Source organism: Impatiens glandulifera, chromosome 6 (genome assembly GCF_907164915.1).
Source record: "Impatiens glandulifera chromosome 6, dImpGla2.1, whole genome shotgun sequence".
In the NCBI taxonomy this organism is placed as follows: Eukaryota; Viridiplantae; Streptophyta; class Magnoliopsida; order Ericales; family Balsaminaceae; genus Impatiens; species Impatiens glandulifera.
The window spans coordinates 6704881-6729763 of record NC_061867.1 but is presented as its reverse complement, the minus strand read 5'-3'; the positions used below and the strand labels follow the sequence as shown (position 1 = coordinate 6729763).

The 24883-nt window shown below is 29.4% G+C and overlaps 3 protein-coding genes across 3 annotated transcripts; 2 read left to right on the top strand and 1 right to left on the bottom strand.

Moving 5' to 3' along the window:
• The first annotated feature begins 1715 nt into the window (after positions 1-1715).
• On the top strand, positions 1716-4410 carry LOC124944013 (U-box domain-containing protein 12-like). The gene is made up of 2 exons (XM_047484473.1): positions 1716-2412; positions 2836-4410. Exons 1-2 carry the CDS (start codon positions 1880-1882, stop codon positions 3764-3766), a joined length of 1464 nt encoding a protein of 487 aa, XP_047340429.1. The 5' UTR covers positions 1716-1879; the 3' UTR covers positions 3767-4410.
• A 6629-nt stretch (positions 4411-11039) lies between these two features.
• LOC124941825 (probable WRKY transcription factor 40) lies at positions 11040-12285 on the top strand. The gene is made up of 3 exons (XM_047482178.1): positions 11040-11272; positions 11360-11476; positions 11714-12285. The coding sequence occupies exons 1-3, from the start codon at positions 11135-11137 to the stop codon at positions 12077-12079; spliced, it is 621 nt and encodes a 206-aa protein (XP_047338134.1). The 5' UTR covers positions 11040-11134; the 3' UTR covers positions 12080-12285.
• Positions 12163-23806, bottom strand: LOC124941824 (transcription initiation factor TFIID subunit 5). The gene is made up of 19 exons (XM_047482177.1): positions 23571-23806; positions 22320-22401; positions 20581-20659; positions 20375-20469; positions 20235-20291; positions 20062-20149; positions 19833-19942; positions 19022-19129; positions 18565-18716; positions 17791-17901; positions 17624-17693; positions 17465-17504; positions 16028-16189; positions 15828-15907; positions 14809-14925; positions 13768-14033; positions 13586-13681; positions 12874-12949; positions 12163-12387 (listed from the first exon to the last, which is right to left on the bottom strand). Exons 1-19 carry the CDS (start codon positions 23729-23731, stop codon positions 12334-12336), a joined length of 2004 nt encoding a protein of 667 aa, XP_047338133.1. The 5' UTR covers positions 23732-23806; the 3' UTR covers positions 12163-12333.
• Between the last annotated feature and the right edge of the window lie 1077 nt (positions 23807-24883).

Genomic DNA, 24883 nt, shown 5'->3' with positions numbered 1-24883 from the left:
TTTTAGTGTGATTATTTTTTATATTAAAATTCTATATCTTTACCAATCAAAGAATTCATCCTTAATTAAATTGGCCAAATTGTAAAAACTTACTCAGCTGTGTAAATTGCAATTTTAAACCTTCTTTCTTTAAATCATACACTTTTTATTTTTATTTTTTTTAAAGGTTAAGTTTCTCTCTTTTATAATGCGACTAATCTCTGTGAGTTAAACATATGGGGAGCATTTTATTGTTAAAGTTATAAATTTTTTATTTTAACAGTTTAAAACATTGTTAATTTATTATTTATGCGATATTTATAAATAAATTAATATATAAAATATTCATTACACTAATTTAACTATCGAATTTATGCTAATTTATGATTTTTTTACTGTATTTTAAAAAATTGGTAGTTAAATTAGTTATATTAATTTCTTTTATCTATTTATTTATAAATGACACGTAGATAATAAATTGACAATGTTTAACACGTTTAAGACAAAACTTGTTTTGTACAACGTAATAAGGATCCCTAATTTGACAATTCAACATATTAAAAATTATATATTTAAAGTTTTTAAAATTGTGATTTAAATTTTAGATAAATTAATTCTCAAGTAAATTGTAATATCCCTTCTCATTTTTAAGGTCGGTAATAATAAGAAAATCGATTTCTATAATGATTCGTAGCACCCAAACGAAAAATAATCAGACATTTATCAAGATCTTTTTGAGATCTCTAGTAAAAATATGCTACAGTGACAGACTGTTTTTGTCCCAGATCTAATCAAATTGTTTGAAGAATTCCTGTAAATAGACGTATTTCCATCGAAGGGGAGGAGAGACAATAACTCCTCATAGATATTTTTACCAACGTTTCGATTGACCTAGAGACTGACGACAAATTTTCTCTGTCCGACTCTTTCATTTTACAACTATCTATATTTATCACGCATCTCTCCAAATAACTCCATCCCAATTTCCTTGAAAAGGTGTGGTTCTATCAAAAATCTTATTTTTTGGTTGGGAAGTTATCAATGTAAGAGTCTTCACATCTAACAAACTGAAATAGAAATGATTTCATATCGCTAGCAAATGCAACATTTGTTTGAAAAGTGAAGAATTCATTGATCATATTCTTCTTCAGTGTGACCTTGCCAAGAGCACATGACCTCTTCTACAGAACCTTCTTCATTTTCAATAGGATACACCAACAAAAGTCATTGACTTCTAGCCTCTAGGTCAAATGGATTGAATTAAATTCCAGCAACAAAATCACGGACGATTGTAAACCAATTCCCCTCATCATATGGTGAATAATCTGAAAAGAAAGAAATATAAGAGTTTTCAAATATAAGTTATGGAGACGAGCGTTTTAAACAATTTATGTTACACGCGTTCGCTTTAACCTGAAAAAGAGGAGCTTGTACGAGATGAAATTTTTTCGATTTTATTAACATTTAAAATTCTTAAGTTATTTTCTTATTTATTGTTTCGTTTTTTTTCTTTATTTTTATATCGTTTGAACACATTTTGCATTATTTTTAATAAAAATTTAATTAATTTTTTTTGATATTTATTTAATTGATGGTATAAAAAAGTATAATGATTATTTTGTACTTCATAATTAAAAAGATAATGGGTACAAGTTAAAAACCTCCATTAACTAAGGTGTTACTTCTTTAACTACTCTCTCAGTCTCTCACTCTCTTTGAAGAGAGCAGCTGTATTATTATTATTATTACTTCCATACTCTCTCTCTTCCTTACGCAGTCTACGAGGAATCGTTAATGGTTAATGGAAGCAAACCTTACTGTTCATACTGAAGAAACATGATGTATTACCGCCGAATACAATGTAGATATATCCTTCAATAGATCGGAAAAAACTTGAACAATGTCGATAAAGTGTCAAAGTAACAGTAATCTCGGCTCCGTAGTTCTCGATCGTTCACGCGGCGAGAAGTTCAGTCTCTGGACGTCGTTTTCCGGCTCATCGATTCGTCGGAAGATCATTGATGCTGTTCGTTGTGGAGGTCGATCGCGTTACGTTCCAGATGATATCAACGTTGAAGGAGAATCATCGCATTCGTCTGAGAAGATAATAGAGAGATCTAAATGTGGATCCGATATGTTGTCGGAGCTTCTGAGGTTGCCGGATTCATCGGAAAGAGAAGCGGCGGAGGAAGTGAAGAGGAAGGTTGAAGCGTTGGATGAGATGAAGAGAGTAGTTAAGAATTTGCAGTATGATAGTGGTTTAGATGGAGCTATTGGTGTAAGAAGACTTGCTAAAGAGAACTCGGATGCGAGAACTACGCTTGCAATGCTTGGTGCGATTCCGCCATTGATTGCATTGATTGATTCGGAACAAGTTGATTTGCAGATCGCTTCTCTTTATGCTCTTCTTAATCTCGGAATCGGAAATGACGCGTACGTATTTTGTTCTTCCTTCTTTCTAGATCTTCTTCATATTTTGCGTATTCATTGTTTTGTCTCGATGATATGAAGTATCCGTACTGTATTGTTATGTAACTTGATCTGCTTTCTTTTCACGCATTGTTCTTCATAATATAATTTGATAATCAATGAACAAACATTGATAATCTGTTGTTTTTGTGAACGATTTTGCAGAAATAAAGCAGTGATCTGCGTTGCACCTTCTTCTTTGTATTTTTGCGTATTCATTATTTTGTCTATATGCTTTTCTCGATATATGAAGTATCCTTATTCTATTGTTATATAATTTTGATCTGCTTTCTTTTCACGCAATGTTCTTCATAATATAATATGATAATGAATCTTCTGAGATGAACAAACAGTGATACTCTGTTGTTTTCGTGAACGCTTTTGCAGAAATAAAGCAGCGATTGTCAAAGCAGGAGCTATTCATAAGATGCTAAACCTTCTTGAATCATCAAATGATTCAGATATATCAGAAGCTGTCATTGCTAATTTCCTTGGCTTGAGTGCTTTAGATGCAAACAAACCAATTATTGGTTCTTCAGGTGCAATCCCTCATCTAGTGAAAACACTCAAGAACATAAATGATACAAGTAGTTCTCAAGCTCAACAGGATTCCTTAAGAGCAATCTACAACCTATCAATCTCGCCCATGAATGTACCAATCTTACTAGAATCTGATTTAGTCCCGTATTTCTTCAGCAAATTGGGTGATATGGATATTAGCGAGAGGATTCTCTCGATACTAAGCAACATTGTATCGATTCCAGAAGGGCGAAAATCAATCAGCAGTGAACCTGAATCATTCCCAGTGCTGGTAGATATATTGAATTGGACTGATTCCCCTTCATGTCAAGAGAAATCATCTTACATACTTATGATCATGGCACACAAATCGTATGGAGACAGGAAATCAATGATTGAAGCAGGAATCATATCGTCTCTACTCGAATTAACCCTTCTGGGCAGCACTCTAGCGCAGAAGAGAGCCTCGAGGATACTCGAATGTTTCAGTATTGACAAAGGGAAAGTAGTGGTTATGGACAGTTGTGGATCAGGTGCTTCTGTATCAGCTCCAATGTATGGATCTTCTGATCAGTCATTACAATTGAAACAGTATCGATTAGAAGAAGGGGAAGAAGAAGAAGGGTCGAGTAATATGATGAGTGAAGAAAGAAAAGCTGTTAAGAATCTTGTTCAACAGAGTTTACAGAACAATATGAAAAGGATAGTGAAGAGGGCAAATCTACATCATGATTTTGCACCTTCTGATCATTTCAAGACATTAACATCTTCCTCAACTTCGAAAAGCTTACCATTTTAACAACAACAACAACAAAATCAACCGCGAAAAAAGAATAAATCCGGGTAAGTTCTATTATATATTAAATGTAGGGTTTTTGTTTTCCCACTATATAAATGCATGCATTTTGGTTGATTTGAATTTTGATTTGATGTTAGTAGTGTTTGTACAAAATAATAATAGCTTATGTTTTAATGGTTTATGTAATTGATTTTGATAAATGAAGAAAACAAATTGCATGATGATTTATATGGGGTTTATACATTTGATTTGGATGAATTTGTAGGAGATGTAACAGTAATTTGTCTAGAATGTGGACCCTAATGATAATGAAGTTTATTATTGTGATAGTGGTGGTGTGGTGGGGTCATATTTTTCATATGCAATAACATGCGTAGGGACAATTGTAGTACTTTTTGTTTACTCATTTATATGATTTTATTTATTTTAATTTTCATCTGGGTATATGTCCCTTGTGTGTGGGTTCATTTTTCTCTCTTGGGACATGTGTATAACTGGAATCTTTGGACTTTTTGATCTAATTTATTATGCCTGCAAATTACAGGGTAGAACATGGGTGTGTTATATAGAATTGTGCTTTTTTTTAACTGCATCATTGGTTCTTGTAATCTGACTTTTAATTGTTTATTTGAGCTTTTTCTTTTTCTCTATATATTTTTTGAATTACCACTAACATGCCATTAGATTCCTTGAATGACTTTAAGTTAGATAGGTTAATAAAAAATAGTGCAAGTCTTACTTAAGAGACCTAAGAATGTATTAAGTTGAGGTGGGGTTTAGGAAAAAATAATAGATGTTTCTAAAGTAGTGGATTTATCGTTATTCAAATCCACGATCTTCACTACATTCTTCGACACAGTCATCAAGATGAACTCATTGATAGATTTGTTTTTAGAAATCCTATAGTTATAGTTAGGAACGGAGTCAGAAATTAGAGTCAATGATTAATAAAAAAAAATTAGGAGTTGAACTTGGTGTAAATTTATAAAAAAAAATGCATTTGGAAAAATCAAACCTAGGCCAAAATATACATTGATTATCAAAATTTAGTAGATATTGTTAGGCTGATAAACAATAATTTAGTAGATATTAATTGTTAGTCTGATTCTAAATATTTCTCCATGAAACCACTTCTTTTTATTGACATCTCTTTGTAATAATCCAACCTCTTAGAAACGTTTCACTATATAATGTATCACACCCAATCAACCTTATTTGAGATGACAACGGGTATTTTACCGATCCTCCGGGTGGTAAAGTACATATTTCTGATCCCGAATCTGGCTATTTGTATTATATTTTTAATTCGTTGGGTACCCAATTTTTTACGGGTATCTTATTATTCGATTAAATATGTATAAGATTGTATATATTGAAAAAGAAAAAAATATAATTTATTAAATCATAAATAACTTTAAAACGAACGTTATCATTAAAATAAAATTGAAACATGACTTACAAGTTAAAAGTGATCTTGAAGATGAAACAATCAACATTTTGTGATTAAAAGATTTGAATATGAAAGAGTCATGAAAAGAAATATTTAAAAAATGATGTTATTATGAAATATGAGTATACAATAATTAATATATTTATGGTAATATTTGGAATGATATTGAATATGAAAGTTACTTTAAACATTAAAAAACATATATATTTTTAATATTAATATAGTCGGGTTTTGAGATTAAGTTTCGCACACTCTACTGTGACCGACTTCAAATTCGATTGGTAACCTTCTTCTCATTCCTGACCCGACCCATGGGTATCTAAGAGATACCCATCTTCAGATACAAAACCAATCTAATACATAGTGATAGAATTGAATGAGAACTAGAGTTGACTTCATGATAAAAATAATTGAGATAATCAAACCACATACAATCATAAATAGTGTGTTTGAACATAATATAGAAAATAAAATTAAGGGAGTCTTGAACTTAGTATAAAAATAATTCTAAAAAAAAGAATTCACTTTGAAATAATTAAATTTAAGACAAATATATATTATTTATCTTAAAAACTATTAGTTTATTATAAGTTTAAAAAATAGATATATAAAAGTTCAATAGATAATAAAAACAAAAAATAGACTGGACCTAAGCCCAATAAATGCCCCTATATAAGTACATAGATCATTGCCTCTTAACATATGGTAAAGGAAGATATTTTGTGCAGAGTTAGGAGTCACAAATTCACAATTGAAGACTATTTTATTAGTATATAACTTTAAATTTTAACCCCTACAAATACTAAATAGGTTTTCTTACTTAACCTTACACATATAAGACTAAAAGATCAAAACAAAATTCAAAATAGACCTATCATAAATAAACATTGCTATGAAAAGCAATAATACATCCATGATCCAACCATATATTTGTTCATTTTATCCCTCCCCACTTTAAAGTGAGTAATTACTTTATCCATTTGAAAGCCACTTTTTATTGTTTTTTAGTACAAGTGTTTTTCCAATTATATTTGAAGTATTTTCTTTTATTTATTTATTTTTAATATAGAATGATTATGTTTTTCTAGTCATTGTAAAATATGTAGATTTTTGTGGAGCATGATAACAAATAGGCATACAAAGTTGAAGAAAAAATAAAGACTTAAATTCCTTTTTTATTTTATCATCTTCTTTACTCCTTTAAAATTGATTATTGTTCTTTCCATTTACACTTGGTTTTACTAGATCATCCACTTCCATTTTCTTTTTACCTTTTATTTGTTATATCATTTTCTAAAATCATTCATAAGCTTTTGCATCCACTTATTTTGAATCTTCGAGAAAGAGTCTTTCTTCAATACTTTAAAGTACAAGAACTTCATCAATTCTTTCGACTTTGTTTAAGTGAAGTTGGTTTTTTATTTTCAAAATCATCCAAGTTCTTTCTTGATCTTATGTTTTGATTCTTTCCATGCATTCATACTTTGTTCACACACAAGTAGTTGTTTAATGAAAAACATTTTTATTTGTTCACATTGAATATATATGAGGGCTATGAATTACATAAGTCAAAAGATTGGCCCTAATAGGACACTGACTCTTTTGTTTTTTTTTTTAATAAAAAATTAAAAGTGAACATAAGAAATACAAATTATTATTAGTTATAATTTTCAAATAAATTAAGTCACCTTTTATATATATATATATATATATATATATATATATATATATATATATATATATATATATATATATATATATATATATATATATATATATATATATATATATATATATACAAGGCACCTACTTCAAATTGAAAATATATTTGAAGTTTCAATATTCTATTAAATAGTCTAAGGGCATATACTCTTCAAAAGAAAAATTATTTTTATGTTGAAACTGAGTTTTTTAATTGTAGGAAATATTTAGGTTTTAACACATTATATATTTTGGTTGCAAAATTGATCACACAATTTCAAAAAATATACAAATTAAATTTAAAATTATACTTTATTTTTTTTATTAATAAGAGTAAAACTCTAATATATAAATTCTAAATATAATATTAATACTCTGATTAAAGGAGGTCACATCGGTGGAGGTTGAGCTAGCCATCTTAAAAAAGAAAAAATAATATAATTTAACATACACCAAAAGTCATAAACCCCCATACAAAAAAAATTAAAATTTAATTAAATTGTTATTTTTATTATTGAACAGTAATTTCTTGTTATATTTAATTTTTTTTCTTTCACAACTTTATAATGTTTTTTAACACTTTCTTTTATAATAATTTTTTTTATGATGTAATATATAATGGTCTCTATATATCTAACTAATTTTGATATATTTTTTTTTTATACATTTTCTTGTTTATAATTGTTCTTTATATATTTTATTATTATTTTGAAATTGCTCTTTTGTACATTTATTTTTATTTAATTTTGTTTGAATTTTACATCTTATAACATTGTTAATTTGTATTAAAATATACACAAATTCTTTTTATAATATATTTATTTTTTATTATTTTTCTAAGTCTAACATAGACAAATATTTTGCATTCGTGTTTAGATGATTTTTTCAACTCTATTCTCAAACAACGATATTGCAGACTAAAACGACGACGGATTTGTTGCACATTCGTCTCTTCCATATTTAGATATTGTGTTAGTATTGTGCCCAAAATTATCTTTAAGCAATAAAAAAAACATTGAAGTTAAATGTGAATAATATATCCGATAGTATTTACGAAATATGAAATATGATATTGTAATACAAAATTCATGTCTTGAATCGGTCGACGATTTACACAACCCTTAGTGAAAATGAAATTAGATTGAGAATAAATATAATTTTATTTGAAGACAATAGTCATAATAAATTCTAACTCAAATCTTATAAATAACATAATTAGAATATTAGGTAATTGATAATTTTAAATTAATTATCTAGAGGATTCAAATTTTGACAATTAAATAAAAGTTGTTCATATTTTGAATATTTTGAATTATGTTGTTTATTTTCCTGGCTTGAAAGAGCTTATAAAAATAATTTTAAATAAAAATAAATATAAATATATAAGAAACAATTTAAAATTTAATTAAATGTATACATATTATTATATACTCATTACTCTAATTTTTAATTTTGTCCTTTTTCTAGCACAAAAATAAAATAAAATAATTACTTCATTGATCAGAAGAAATACAAGTAAGAATTGAGTCATAAATATTATTATTAAAAAAATCTAGAGAAATAATAATCTGCATTCCAAACATGCCCTTAAAATATTAATTATTTGGAAGAAGACTTAGGGTCAATATGCAAAGTTTAAATAAGATGATGTAGAAAAATAGCATCATCTTATTGTCGTCACTAAACAAACGTAACCTTAAATGACTTAGTTTTCTTTCTTCAACAACCCTATTTATTAATAAATGATGACCATAATTAAACATACTTTTATATTTTTTAATATAGATTACTACATTACAATTTAGATCTACTATATTTAGATTTAGAGTGCTTATCCCCTCTCCTAGTACGGGCAATAGAGACGAGACGAGATATCTCAAGCTTTCTTAAGAAGTTCTCAGTTTAAGTCGGTTAGGTGTTAAGAATATTTTATCTATTCATTCTGTGTCGTGTGTAACAATTCTTTATTTCCTTTTCTATTTATCACTTAGTACAATGACCGTCCTAAGGTATATATAATTGAGCTTATTTGAAAATAATGTATTAATTTGAATGTTTAGACTCTATCTTTGAACTAATTTTTTAATTATTGATTAAATATTAATTTAGATAAGATAATATTAGGAAATATATTTTAGTTATTTATATATTCATAAATTAATTATCGTATTTTTTGTACCACTTTTGAATCATATTATTAAACAAAATTATATTTGTATTGTTATTATTAATTAATTTTTTTTTTAAACATTAACTTATCGTTGATTGATCTTTATTTACTTAATTTTAAATTCATAATTATTTTATATCGAGAACTAACATTATTTTGATATTTATTTACTTAAATTGTGATATATCATTTTCTACATATTCTTCTCAAAAATTTTTTAAACTTATTATCATTATTCTTTAATAATATAATATATTTTTAACATTTTTAAAAAAAAAAAGGACAAATTCATTATAAGTTTACAAAGATAAAAAAGAAACTTGAAATTTTTTTTACATAATAAGCAAATAAAAACATTATGGATTTTTTTGTTAATGTGTGGGAGGGGAGCCCTAGGCGGTCTCTTTATTAAATTATTAAAACTCTTCCTTCTATTTTTCTATTAGTCAATTCTATATTAATTATTTTATTTACTTTTAATATAACCAAGATACACATATTTATTTATTTATTAATTTAATTACTATTAAATTTGTTTAACTCATTTGTATGAAATTATTTTTGTTAATGTAAAAAATTGATATTATCTTGACAGTCGTAACATTCCGTCCAACTTAATTAAACAAGTTATTTTAAACAAATAATAATAGTGTTTTCAAGATAGAAAAATAATTATTTTTAAATAAATATTATGTCATCCTTTTTAATTTATTGACCTCAACATTTCAACTGTTGTACTAGTCTCCTTTTTAATATCTTTCAGGTATATGCAATTGTTTTCTTATAATCTTTACCAAACACATGCTAAATTAAGGGTTTCATTTATTTGGTTGACCCCAGTTTAGAAGTTTAGAGTTTATTGTGGAAACATAAAATAAATTTTAAATTTTGTATAGTTTTTCTTAGGGACGGTAACGAGAGCGAATTGAGACGATAAATACATTTATCATCCTCGCACCGTTTAGTTTTAGAGAATTCTTGCGATACATCATTATATTATATTTTTTCTTTAAAAAATAAATATTTTATAAAATTATATAAATGAATTTTATAATATTGAAAATTTATATTATTTTAAATAAATAAATTTAAAACACTTATAAAATATATATAATAAATAAATATATTAGTAATGTTATATATTTAATTGTATCCGTGTTAGAGACATAATGTGATAACGAAACGGGAAACACAAACATTATTTTCGTTCCATCCCGGAAAACTACTGATTAAACAAGAATGATTTTTTACAAAGTGATGAAGCAGTATAAACATTTGTAGAACAAAATTTCCCAAGGTGTAATAATGGAAATGTGTATATTGATTAGTATATCACCAAATTAATTATCTCCAGAATATACCATTCAAAATTTAGTATGCATTCGATTTACTTACATTTAAAATCTGGCTTAGCAAAATAATTGTTATTATTGTTGAAGATAAAATAATGTTAGATTGACTCAAAAGAATCGTAAGATTTTCATAATGGTTAAAATAGAGTCGTGACAAAGGAATTGTGCTAACCAAATTAAAGAAAAAAACATAATATTAACTATGGTTGTTTGCATTATGATTATTTCATTAAAAACAATTATCCAATGATTATAAAATTAATAACATAAGTATTTTATTCTATTTAATATTTAAATATGAAACTAGTAAGCACTTCCCAAAAAAAAAGTAGCTAGAAAAATGAGAAGACCAAGACTAGTACAAAAAAATAGTCATCTCCTTTAGTCTTTAGTCTGATTCTATACTATCCTTTAATGTCTCCATCCATATGGAAATTTAATTTCACATACAAAAATAAACTATATAAGAAGCAAGACACTACTCTCATATAAGATCAATCTTCTCCATAAGCAACCATAAGCATATGGATCCTCGAACTCAAAAGGTAACTGATTTTACTATATTTGGCCGTAAAAGCATGTAACTAATTGTTGCTTCGGGAATTGTTAACTTATTACATTAGGAACACGACATTAAAGCACAAATTGAGCGGTTGGGTGCCGAAAATGGGATTCTAGGACAAGTTTTGGAGACTATGAGTAACCAATGTAAGATTCTCGAAGCTCTCATCAACAAGAATGAACAACAAATTCAGGATTCAGGAATCAAGATAGGGTCTCAATCGACAATCTTGTCTAAGCCTTCACAACTACTAGTGAGCATGAATAGTCCGGTAAAGAAATAATAATATTTGAAAAATAGTTATTTATTGATAAAAATAAATAAGAGATTGATATTTATGTGGTGTTGTATTGGTCAGAAAGTAAACGATGGATTCCAATGGAGAAAATATGGTCAGAAGAACACTAAAGATAACGACTCTCCTAGAGCTTATTATCGATGCTCCATGTCTCCTCGTTGCCCCGTCAAGAAGAAGGTAACCATCTCTCCCAATAAATCTAATCCAAAAACGTATCTAAATATCCACATATAGAAACACTTTCTAGAGCTCAATTTAGGTCTAGGTTTGAACGTAAAAATATCAACTTTTGAACATTATTTCATCTAAAGTAACATCCGAATTTTGAAACTTCAAACCCAACTCCAATTCCATTCATTATAAATGGATAAAAGAAGAAATATCTTCTTACAGTACAAAATGGATCAATTATAGGTACAAAGGAGCATCAAGGACAAGTCAATTGTAATGGTAACTTATGAAGGAGAACACAATCATGAGCCTATGGAGGATGATGGCAACAACACAATCAATGGAAGTTCATCAATCAATGATTCTAATATCCTATGGAAGAAGAAGACTCATCATGCTTTTGAATCAATGGACGGTCTAGATCTCAGCCTTTCATCTCCTAGTAGTCAAGAGGTTACAACAACAACAACAAAACCCAAAAATTGCAGTGACAATAAGTATAGTACTACTGAAGATCGTTACATTAACTATGTTGATTCCTTAGCAAAGGATTCCAATTTCATTGCCACTTTAGCCGACAACATTGCCCGCAGTATAGCTAATCAATGAAGGTTGATTCTTAATGGGCGCGTTTGAAAATATCTTTTGTGATGTTCTTTTTATCTATTTCTTGCACCCACAATAGTCAAATCTATCCAAACAAATCATAATAATCTCAAACAGATATTTTATATGGAACAATTTAACAAAGTCTAGAACTTTGAGTTCAAACAATATACATAAAACAAGGGAAAGTTGAGGAAAGTAAATACTAATACTCCACTTGACCAGTCATTCTATAAAGTTAATAAAACAACTGTCTACTAACCAGTTTGTGATAGAGCGCCAGTAGCAAAAAGAAGATTCCTCCTAGAGAACTGTTATCAGCAGAGGTTAAAAGAAGTCAAAATATATCTAGATTATTTGAAACATCTATTTTGAAAGGAAAAGTAAATCCTAATGTCCCTTGAACTCTCATAGACAAAGATCAAATAAACACTTTGTTATATGACCCTTATGTATCTTTTTTTTTTTTGCAATCTAGAGTTTCTAAGAACTTGTTTGATCTTGGGTTATTTGAAAAAAATCTAGGTTATTAATTCAAACTCTTGTTTGATGAAAAAGTAGATTATTTTGGGTTAAATTACTAAAATGTTATGTATTTAAAATTTAAATTTGATAAAAAATAAATTAAGGGTATTTGGTATTTTATAATTTTTTTAAGTAACCCAAGATCAAACAAGCTCTAATAGGATATTTAACTTAATATGTACAAATTAAGGGGTTAAAGATTTTAAAAGGAAAATTTTAGGGTATTAAATTAATCTTTGTCTACTAGTTCAAGGAGCTATTTATCCTCTTACCCTCAGATTGTAGACAGGAGTACTTTTGGTAAACAAAGTCTTCAATGCTCTCAACCTGTTTGGATTTCCAATTTTGCTGTCCATATTACACGAAACAACTCAGTAAAAAATATTTCACAACTCAGTAAAAAATATTTCTTATGTATCAAATCAACTAAATGCTACAGCTTGTATCCTACATGCTTCAAGGTTATGCTAATATTTATTTTCTGTGAATTAAAAATTTAAAACTGGTGAAGATCAACAATCTTCTTTGGTTTGGTTGCTCTTTTGTTATTACTTTTCTTTTTCGTTAATATGTAATGTATGTCCATGAACAATGTAAATGGGTAGTGCAGTCTTTATGTTTAAGTGTCGAACAAGTCAAGTATCTAAAAAATAAAGGTTGAATAAACCAAAAAAAATATCTGAATTTGATGTGGCTGATATGTAAGCTGATTCGATAAAATGTGAAACTAATGTCCAGAAAGTACTTAAAATACTATTTTACCCTTACAGCGACGCAATTTGATTAATTTCTAAGGTTAAAGTTGTCTTTTGCACGCTATTTACGGAATGAAGTCTAATTTTTTAAACTTAAGTTGAGTTGAATCTAAATAATTAAGTGATTTTAAATAGAAGTTATGAAATGAACTTAATTCAAATAAGCATTTAATGATTAGATTATGTGATAACTTGTGTTATAAAAGTTGCATTAGCTTTAGATGCTTACTTTTCATCTGTCTTTGTCACTTTTGCACTTGCATTCACATCCCATAGTTTTATCGTACAGTCAGAGGAACCAGATGCAAGAAGTGAACCTTCGCCACTGCCGAATGATCAAGAAGTTTCAGTAAGTTGATGCAAAAGCTCAATTAAAGAAATGTTACGAGAATTAGGAAGAGATGCATATACCTGAAGGAAAGTGACCAGACACAACTAGTGTGGCCCATCAAAGGCGTTACACATCGACCAGTAGACAGATCCCACAACATAATTACGCCATCTTCATCACCCGATGCCATGTATCGACCATCAGGGGAGATTGTCAGTGTCAAGATCATATTCCTGTGGCCAATGAAAATCCTAGCACACTCTCCGCTCTGTACATCCCAAAGCCTTATCGTTTTGTCACTTGAACCTGTTGCAATGTAGTTGCAATTCGGATGCCACTGTACACACTGGGGCAGCATACAACCATAAAATTAGTCCATGTCTATGAGAAGACAAAAGAAATAATAATCATAATAGGGATTTGCAGTTCCAATGTTCAAATTAGATAGAAAATAAGTATTGGGCTGTTTTCGAACAAATTATTTCGCAATGATTCGGAAAACGTTTGTTATGATTGCAAAAAAAAATGATCTGAAAAACAATCTCATCATGATCGAGAAGAAAAAAATCTATATAGAAAATGAAGCAAGATAAATTACACCATAATTGGATCATCTAGAAAATAATTTGTATGCCAAATGAAGCATATTAAAAATCTCAATCTAATCTGGATCATCATGTAGAATTTTTTATACCAAACAAGAAAAATCAATTTCAATTTTAACTTGGGCATGTTAATGAGATTTTGAGTAAATACTAGTTTCCAAACTAGACAGATAAGATAAGATATTGCACCTTCATCAATCCAATAATCTTGAAAAAACAAAAAAATCTTCATCTTTAAACCAAACAAATATTTCATAATTTTTAGGCTGTCACATTGCTTTGCTTTGCAGTTGACTCGTCATTTTCGATCTAAAGAATAAAGCCAACATGTAGATTTTTGTTTTTAGTTCTTCTTCCTCTCCTTGTTGACTAAATTTATTCAGTTTGTAGACCTCACAACAGAGACTAGTTCTATAAACTTTTATTTTTTCTAAAATCAGTAAATTGTTAATGTTTCCTAAGACATCCAGGATGTTCTGGAATTAAGATAATGAAATTTGAATATAGTACACTTACATCCACATCAGATAGGTGCCCAGCCATTATTCTTAGAGGTTGTATTCTATCCATTGACCAAATTCGTGCTGTACGATCATGTGAAGCACTGGCAAAATAGTGCCCTGCTGGACTAAACTGCACAATTTCCATGTTAGAGAATAAAAAAGATCAGCATATATCAAAAGCATATGCTCATGAAATAACATACAACCTCACTAAGAATGATGATAAGCAAAGTCAGAAGAAAATCAAACAAAATATGGTTTTGGCTAAATAGGCACTAAACCACACTTGGAAGCAGCTCTGCCTAATTTATGTAGGTAATGGTTACACATATTTGAGGTTTGGAGTATACAACTGAAATTACTACCTTATAGATGACAGTTTACAAAACATCTACATAGAAAATAACACAACCAAATGTCATAAAGAAAAATTAGACGCATGAAAACTCTGTTGAGCAAGTCTTAGGCAGTGTTTGATAATACAACTTATCATTTAATCTATATTATTAAGTGCTTATTTGAATTAAGTTTGATAATTATTATCTAAAATCACTTAATTATTTAGATTCCAATCAAATTAAGCTAAAGAAAACAAGCTATAGAAATATTGCTTAATTGATAGCTATGAATTACTTAACTCAGTAATATAGTAAGAGTGTACAAAAGACAACTGGAACACATTTAAATTAATCAACTTATGTTACTACAAGGGTAAAATAGTCTTAGTTCCATATTTGATCAAATCAACCTATATACCTTAAAATTTAGAAATTTCATTTGGTTAATTCAGCATTTATTTTACAAAACTTAACTCATTCGAACTTAAATTCAGTATTCAGTTCCCACTTTAAGTTTCAATTTTATCAACCGCACTCTTACAGTCAAAAGATTTACAATGGTAGCATAATAATATTAATTCATTGAAAGATAATTAGATTATCTTCATCAAGCCGAAATATTCTTTCACAAGAGAATTGCAAAGGAACATGCTTAAATTCTACAGAATAAGCTGATATTATGAATCAACTCTACCTTGACATCCCATACAGGATAGTTATGACCTTTGTAGCAAACAAGATTTGCGTTTATATTTCTTGTGCTCCATAATCGAACTGAAATAGATACCAAGAGTCTTTTATAAGAAGTTTTAAACCAGGGGTATTATAAAGCAAAATGAGGATGCAATCAGTAGCTATAAAACGGGATAAAGATAAAACAAGGTAGATAGGTACCCGTGGAGTCTGATGAAGATGACAGAAGAAAATCTCCCAAAGGACTGAAACATGCAGAGTGGATAGGCCCTGAGTGACCACGGAATAATGTATATGGTCTCCTTCCAGTTAGACTTTGCATATAATCATTTGGCGTGGAATCCTGTTCACCCTGCAAATTTGCTGAAATGAACTATTATTAGGGATTTCAAACAATAATTCATGCATGTGACCTAATACACACATTTATACATACATTGCACATAGCAAGAAGTTGCAAACTAGCTTGAGATAATTAAAATATTTTATAAGACTATTAACCAAGGAATGATGATCGAGTTGTTTAATGAACGTTTATGTCACGTGTTCAAGACTTGGTATAAACATTGTAGCAGCATTTACAACAACTCTATTATTACAAACTTGGACATTTAAAAAATATTACACATATATATTGTTGTATCAGACAAAGATGGCCTCCTAGTGAGCTCTGTTAGCATAGAGGTGAGAAGATGGGAAGTTTGATAAAAAATCAAGGCCAGTGAAAACATAGAAGATGAACTGCATTAAATAATGTTGGACAGGGTAAATGATACCTTCATAGGACACAAGGAGTGCTCCACAAGTACCATTGGGAAGCGGAGGAGGAAAAGTGTGAAGGAAGTGATGACAGCATTAAAGACTCATCAATTGATTAATCATGTAGCCAAAGCACTACTGGTATGTGGATACTACTTGATTATCATATTACAAGATTTGATAACAAAAAGAAGTCATGGTTATTTAGGTCATTGAAGATCAAGTTGGAGTTTTTATTGAGGAATAAGATTTTATCCCCCTTTGCAAATTATCTGATGAGGATATTGATATCCAATAGAAAAACTTGGGTTTGCCAGAATGCAAGTCTATTCATCTTTTTATTCAGAATCATGGCAACCTACTTTGTAACAACGGAAAAAAAACGTTATATTTTGGCTTGTGTGAGTTGAATCACTGTTGTATGACATAAGAAGATCCAATTGGGAAGATTGTCGTATAAGAGAAAGAGATAAAAACAAGAAAGAACAAGAAAAACTAATCATGAGTGAAGAAAATAAGATAAGACAAGAAAATACTGTTATCACACAAAAACATGATAAATCATAGGGAAGGGAAATGAAATAGAGAGAAGAAATTTTAACATTATATGTTAATCTAGACTTTCCATACCATTTAAGAATACAAAAGGATATTTTATTCTTACAAATGTTGATAATGTTATTGGAAAGATACTCATTTTTCAAAAAGTCTTGATAATGTTAAGAATTTGATATGTGTAATAGTAGACTACATGAGATGATAATTCAAGATAAACCCAATGAAATCCTAAATAATCTAATCAATCCTATGTTCATGAAGTCCTTTACTTTCTCCAAAATACTAAAACAGGTGAATGAATATCTCCTAGATAATACTTACAATTTCCAGCCCGTTGTCCAAATTTTGACATATCCCAGACCTGTAGAATACCAGTAGAATAAATTAAATCAAACTATTACCCATGGAAACTACATTAAGGAAATCTATTGAATTTACACATAATTATTGAGAACACGAGACTGAATTAAGAAACGCTACCTTCAGTGATGAGTCTGAGAACCCACTAGCAACCAATGAACCATCGGGGGATATCGTAGAACAGCTTAGTCTAAGACATATGCACAATCCAGAGAAAATTAAAACCACATCACCAAGTACTCGCAAAGAAGATAAAACTCCAAACTCTTACAACATCAAATACATACCCATTATGTGTGTTGAGAAATGTATAGAAGCTCACTGAAGGAAGAGCCACGCTACTTAATTGCACACGGTTCCGCAAATCTTCAAGGATAGAATGCTCAACCTCAACAGGTCTGAGAAATCAAGTCAAAATAATACGGATAATAAGTTTTCTAAGTAGAAGAATCATGACAATGATACAAGAGTTGGACTTGAATTCCATACAAACACCATGGATACTCATCATTTTCTCCTTGCCCATTGAAGGGTTCACAATATATTCAGCCTTGAACTACAAATCAATTATGTTGTGTGGGCTTTGGCCTATAAGACAGGAACTAGCTAAAGAAAGGTTTGTTTATGTAGTCTAGTCAAATACACAGAGCCTTCTTTTGTCTACGATATGACTTAGGCATGTTTGATCCAAGGGTTAACTGGTTTTAATCAAATAACCCCTTATCCTATCATCAATCAAATCATCAACAAAAATAACCCTTTATTTTTTGTAACATTTTTAAAATATTAAATAGAAATGATATTTTAGTCATTTAACCCAAATAATCTACGTTTTCATCAAACAAAATTTTTTCCAGAAAAAATCAGATTATGTGATAAAAAAACCTACATCAAACAAGCTCTTAATGTCTATCATAAAACTAAATGTAATATGTTGTGTATCCTAATGTTTCAGCTCCATAGCAGAGAAATGTTGAATTTGCACTGAAAAAATGAGCCTGCACCAAATCTAAACTAGAGATACAAATGTGTCTCAAAATTTAGAGCTATCGAAATATTACATTATTGGCAAACTCAGTCCTGGTTTTACACGTGGTGCTGCTGGAACAGAATTACCATCACTGCGAACAGTTTTCCCAGTAGCACCCACCACCTTTTCTTTCTTTGACTTCTTGAGTGGTGGACCTTGTTTCCCTCCATCCGTTGATCTTTTCTGAACAAGCATCAACAAGTTAAAATGTATAGGTAAAGCCATCATCTAGTTTTTTTTCTACAACTTTTATCAGTAAAAATGTGTGAAAACAAAATGCGTCCACAAGATACATGTATAGGAAAGAAGCCAAAAAGAAAAACATAAAACTTAAGAGATTATTTAATCATATTGCTATCCACCTCAACAAGGTAAGGATTAAACCACAGGCATCTATAATCGAAACTTGATTAAGGTGTTGATAAGAAAAGGAGCATAATGATGAAATATGAAAGGTATTTATAGATACTAAAGCACATGTAATCCACCTTGGTCTCATCTAAATCTCCTTCTTTAGTTTCTCCTTCAGCCTTCTCTGAGTCTGAGAGCAAACTTCCAGCTTTCTCCAGCCGGTCTTCTATAGTATCTTCAAGCAACTATAGAAAATTCCATGGTCAGAATATAGAAATCAAAATAAATGACAAAACAAAGCAGTGGGCTGCACAGATCATATATTCTCAGCTAAATTAAACTAAACATATAAATGTTGTTTAAATGCTGCGATATTAACATGTTACTACACTAATAATTTGATAAAAGTTACTCAGGGTATCAAATTTAGGTTAATTCATCTTGAAATTAAAACAGATCAATGAAGTTAATCTACATAACATGTACATCTAAAACACTATCTTCTATTATCATTCAAAGCTCCAGAAGTCTACGTTTCATACTCATTCAAAAAATATCATGCATTAAAATATGTGATGTCCTTCTGGTCTAGCACTAGTCCTGGCATTAAATAACAATCTTTTACGTTTGTCAATAAACTTTATCACTACATAAATGTTGCTAGAATATTATATGAGATACTAACCACAAGATATGCAATTTGATGAGATGAATAAGGATTTTGCTTGACTTAGGTTTCATAATAGCTATATTTTTGTAGACAATAAATATTTCCATCAGGCTATGTTCTATGTATTGTTATGTAATGGGACATGTCAAAATAGCTTCAGAAGTCAAATGTATTCCAACTCAAAGTAGAACCAGTTTTTGTATTAAAGATGACAGACCTAATGTTCATAATGTTTATTTTCAGTTTCAAGAGCATACACAAACACAATATAGACTTACCCCCCAGTGTATTTCTTTTTGATTAATCAAATTAGTTGTATCCTGACCACTTCCAACCAGAGTAAAAACTTCAGCATCATCAGAAATTGAACTAGGCTGACCAGGAGAAACTGCAAACACATATCATGAGCTTAAAATATTTGCATTAAAAATAAAATCAAGGAAATATTGTAGCAGAGAAATGACACTTTGAAGTAATAAATCACTAAATATCAAGAAATGAACTCACCTTGGAAGTTAATATGCTCATTAATAACTCCTAGCATTGTTATAGATTGAGATTTTTGCAAATATTGCAGCAAAAGCTCATACGAATACTGATATAAGAAGGAATGAAAACATTAGCCCTCAATCATTCATAAAACAATTAGTTTTCAAGCAAGTGAAGAACCAAGAAATCACCTCACACATCTTTAAATTTACTTTGCTCTGTCGAAGAGTGTGAGCAAACTCCATTTCCTGCAATAAACATTGATAAAAAAAATATAAGTCCCAAGTGCATAAATGGACTATATAAATAGCACCCAAAGGTGATTCACCACCTCTAGATGAGAAGGAGAAAGGACGCCTTCCAACTTCTGAAGATCACGTGAATGTGTTGTCTGGTCTTCACGAAAGCTATTGAGAAAGGCTCGAGCTGAATTAGATGGTTATCAGGAATGAGCTTGTGTTATATCACGGAACCAGTACAGCATCTCAGAGCTTGAGACACAAAACAATATAAAATGTGTCCACATGAACAACTAACCTCCTTCAATATGGCCCTTGGCCACAAGATTCATGAATGAATGAACGAATATTGGATAAAGAATGCGGACCAACTCGTGCTGCATTAAGTTTATATAGATATCTAATCAGTGAGATCAAAAGTTCATTGAAGAACTATAAAGAGTAATAATAATGAAAATGACAATGACAATAATACTATGAAAATTGATAATGGTACTATACAAGCATAAATAAAGATATAATGAATATGAACCAAAAGCAGGTGAAAATATATAACAGTTACATCACAGAACCAATAAGCCAGTAAGTGCCACAAATGCACTGGAGAGTAATATTCAACTAATATCTGTGAACATGTTCCCATGGAAATTTTACAATCACACTGTTCAAAAACATGAAGGGCTTGTTTGATGTGGGTTATTTGAAAATAATCTGGTTCTTTTTTTAAAAAAACATATTGTTTGATGAAAAAGTGGATTATGTGGTTCAAATGACCAAAATATCCTTAATATTTAATATTATAAATCTTATAAGAACAAAGTACTTTGGTATTTTAGTTGATAATTTGAATGATTTGATGGAAATAAGTGTTTGATGATGGGATGTTGGATTATTTGGATTTAGTCCAAATAACCCACATCAAACAAGGCCCAACTCTGCTCTAGATTACTAAGCCAGACAACAGTCTTTTTCTAATATTTAAGACTAATATGAAGATGTGACTGTCATAGTGTCCTTTAAGAATTCTCAGCACAAAGAAATGAAAACACTCATAGCCAACAAACAAGTATGTAATCAAGAAAACAAATAAAAACTCATCATCAATAGTCAGCATCATAGTAAAGCTATCTAGGAACTTTAAAGTTCATCATAGTTTATAGCTATTATCTGAAGCTCATTCGAAGTGTTACTGTTTTCGGTGGCAAAATAACCCTTGGGCACAATGCAATAGGATTTATACAGAGCTAGCATGTTCATGTGAAAATCTTATCAAGATTTGGACTCAGATGAACACAGTGGATTTCTCCTTTTATGAATGCTCACTTTTTTTCTACAAGTGATCTCTTAATAATTTTAAATGGTGAATGTTTTTTGTTATGCATGAGCCTTAGGGTGTGACAACTCCCCCATTAATGGACGAGAAGAACACAAATACCATGCCTAATTTTTTGCTTAAAGTTAATAAGCATTAAACCAACTTTCCATATGCATACAAATATACAAGCCTACACACATATAAATGAAACTTGCAGTTACAACATCCCAAGCCAATATTAATAAGTAAAGTTCCTAAAATCTTGTTGATTTATTCTAATTCTAAAACAGTAATCAAATAGTTACCTCATGTAGTTGATATTTTATAAGATGTGACATATAGCTATGTGAATATTATACAGCAGACAACCATAGAATTAAATAAGACCAATAGCAGAAATGCAAAGAATTTTTCCCCCCAAGACTAGCTGAGGATAGTATCATGTGTTTGTGCTAACACAGGTATCTGTGTAATATCATGCACAAAGGAAACTACATGTGCACCCTTCTAAACAAACTAAAAGTTGAAGAACATTGTTTTTCCATTCTTGCACAGCATTTAGTCAAAGAAACTAGAAGTAATTTCAGGAGAAATCATCAGCCACTAAATCAAAGTTAACAAAAACTTATAGAAGGAAACCTACATTAACTTGAAATATATCAACAGGAATAGCGCAGAAAATGTGTGAGCAAGCAAAAATTACGATACAATGAACTATTTACCTTATACAAATCCAACGAACCATATGCCCATGATCTTAATTTTCTATATTCCTCGTGATACTGTGATGAAATATTCTCCGGCCTAAATAAATCAAACATTAGAACGTTGAATAAGGATGTACAAACTGCAAAGTCAAGCTAAGTGAATAAAATATAACATGCATTGAAGAATAAGATACTCTAATTCCATCATTTATTAATGCAAATCAGTTTCTTAATATAATACAAAATTATAAGTAAGAAACTGTCTTGAAATGTGTTCACTTCTTGTGAGCTTTGGTGAATTCCTTAGAGCAGTTTGGTGAAAAACACATGATAATGAGACTATTTTAACCTCCTTAAACTTATACAGTTGTAGTTCAATAACTTGATCATTGCATATTGTATACTTTTAATAGCCTTTCTCATATCTTCGACTAAACCATCATAAATTAAATGTCAATGAGATGAGAGGAGAAGAGAAGAGAATCCCGACATTATACCAATATTACGGCCATCCCAAAGAACACCAATTGCAATAGCCGGAAGAGATAAATTAGGTTGTGACAGTGGAAGTCAATAAATAATTATGTGCAGATTAAACTATTTGAAATTTTATCTGTATAATTGAAACGTTCTTGGTTTTTTGAAGGCCAGTAATAAGCAAAATTTTTAACTTATCTGTAACACTCATAATTTAAGGTAGATAACAACTAGAATTTAACAGATGATAAAACTGAAACTTCAGTAGCTTGTGCTAACTGAAAATACATATGAATGTCACTCTGAATAATTTTCTTCATACAGTTTACATTGCCAAATGCTTACCTAAATATCTAATATTTGTCTACTTGATTATAATCAGATAAACAATGGTAGTTACAGAAAAACAGTCAATCTATATGCATTATGAAACATATTATATAATTGTGATATAGCTGCACTTTAGGCATGGCAAGTAAAGAAATCCAATGATCCCTTCATGGAAACAAAAGCAGCCATTGTAGCAAAGCTTAAAACATCAGCTATATTCAAATTCATAGTTCTACAATCCTGTCTCCATTATTTTTCATCAGTTCTTTTAAAGGGTACTCCAAAGTGAGTCATGTAAGAGACTTTCTGTAAGACAGTTCTAACTTGAAATCAGCACACAAGTTCAAATCTTTTCTGATAATAATGGAACTAGAGAGAAACCCTTCTAGTTTTTTTACTTAAACAAAACAATCTAACACAATTCATCGAACAGAGATCTGGGAAATATGAAAGACGTACTCGGCGAAGGCGAGGATGTGTTTAGCAATGTCTGAATCTGAAAGGGTGGAATTTGCAGCGGCCGTGTGCTGTTGGTCTTCATGAAAAGAAAGGTCCGTTGGCTTAAAACCCTTCTTCTTCAAGTAAGCCAATACGGCTTTCTCTATCTCTTCTTCATCCATCTTTCTTCTTCACGAACTCGCGCTCTCTGTATTTTCGATTTCTTCTCTGTTGAATTGAGAAACTCTCAAGCTAAAGAGAACTATAAAGGTAGGTATTGGTATTTTTTCGAGGTTATTTTTTCTATATAAGATTATTTTGGACTTTGTTTATTTATTAATTTTTAAATTTCATTAAACTAAAATATTAAAATTTTGTTAAATATTAATTTATAAAATTATAAGAATAAATATTACAAATTTAAAATTTATTTATATTTTTAAGACTTTTATTCTTATTTAATATTTAATTAAACCTAGTAAAATTTAAAAAAAATATATGAGAATTAACTTTAAATTATTTTTTAATCAAATTATACTTTAAACTTATTAATTTATTCAAATAAATTTTATTACAAAATTACTAGAATTAATTTTAATAAACAAATTTTTCACAAAATAAAATTTTATCCTATAATTTAAGTGATAAAATGATTCATAAGACAACAAAGGTAACACTCATATAATAAGACAACTTATTCAATTATATAATGCTGTATTTTTATGAGTTTTAAATTTTAAAAAAGCATAATAATATTATTTATAATAAGAAAATTCTCCGTGTACATATAAAAATAAAAAATAAAAATTATAATAATTTTAAAATATGTATTCAATTATTAAAATTCTTAATAAATAATAAATAATATATTAAAATAAAAAATAATAATACACTCTCATATATTTTATTCATTTAATTAAAATAACTCATCTTCTCACATATCTCATCATATATTTTTTTCAATGGACTTCTCATTTTGTAACCTTACACTTTTACTTTGATCAAATAAAAAATCTCAAACATTATCAATCTCTTTTTTACCCTTACTTTAGCCTCAATACACAATCGACATCTCACCTCGTGACCTTAAAACACGTCGACTGACCAACAATCTCATTCTACATTTATCTACCAATTTAAATCGGACTTCTCATTTTGTGACCTTAACTTTCACTTCAGTCAAACAATTAATCTTCTTGCATATTTTAACCACCAATATCAATTTCTTTCCCAATCGACCTCTATCTCATTACCTTACTTTCACTTTGACCGTTCAAAAATCATCTCATTTCACATTTATCCACCAATCACAATCGACCTCTATTCTCTCGAAG

Excerpts from the sequence above, each read along its gene's own strand:
- LOC124941824 (XM_047482177.1), bottom strand. The coding sequence starts at position 23,731 with ATGGATGAAGAAGAGATAGAGAAAGCCGTATTGGCTTACTTGAAGAAG. Across the intron at positions 20,470-20,580 it reads CAAGGGCCATATTGAAGGAG|CTCGAGCCTTTCTCAATAGC; the intron begins GTTAGTTGTTCA and ends CATCTAATTCAG. Across the intron at positions 19,943-20,061 it reads TGAGCATATTAACTTCCAAG|TTTCTCCTGGTCAGCCTAGT; the intron begins GTGAGTTCATTT and ends ATGTGTTTGCAG.
- LOC124944013 (XM_047484473.1), top strand. The coding sequence starts at position 1,880 with ATGTCGATAAAGTGTCAAAGTAACAGTAATCTCGGCTCCGTAGTTCTC. Across the intron at positions 2,413-2,835 it reads CTCGGAATCGGAAATGACGC|AAATAAAGCAGCGATTGTCA; the intron begins GTACGTATTTTG and ends ACGCTTTTGCAG.
- LOC124941825 (XM_047482178.1), top strand. The coding sequence starts at position 11,135 with ATGAGTAACCAATGTAAGATTCTCGAAGCTCTCATCAACAAGAATGAA. Across the intron at positions 11,273-11,359 it reads TAGTGAGCATGAATAGTCCG|AAAGTAAACGATGGATTCCA; the intron begins GTAAAGAAATAA and ends TGTATTGGTCAG. Across the intron at positions 11,477-11,713 it reads GTTGCCCCGTCAAGAAGAAG|GTACAAAGGAGCATCAAGGA; the intron begins GTAACCATCTCT and ends GATCAATTATAG.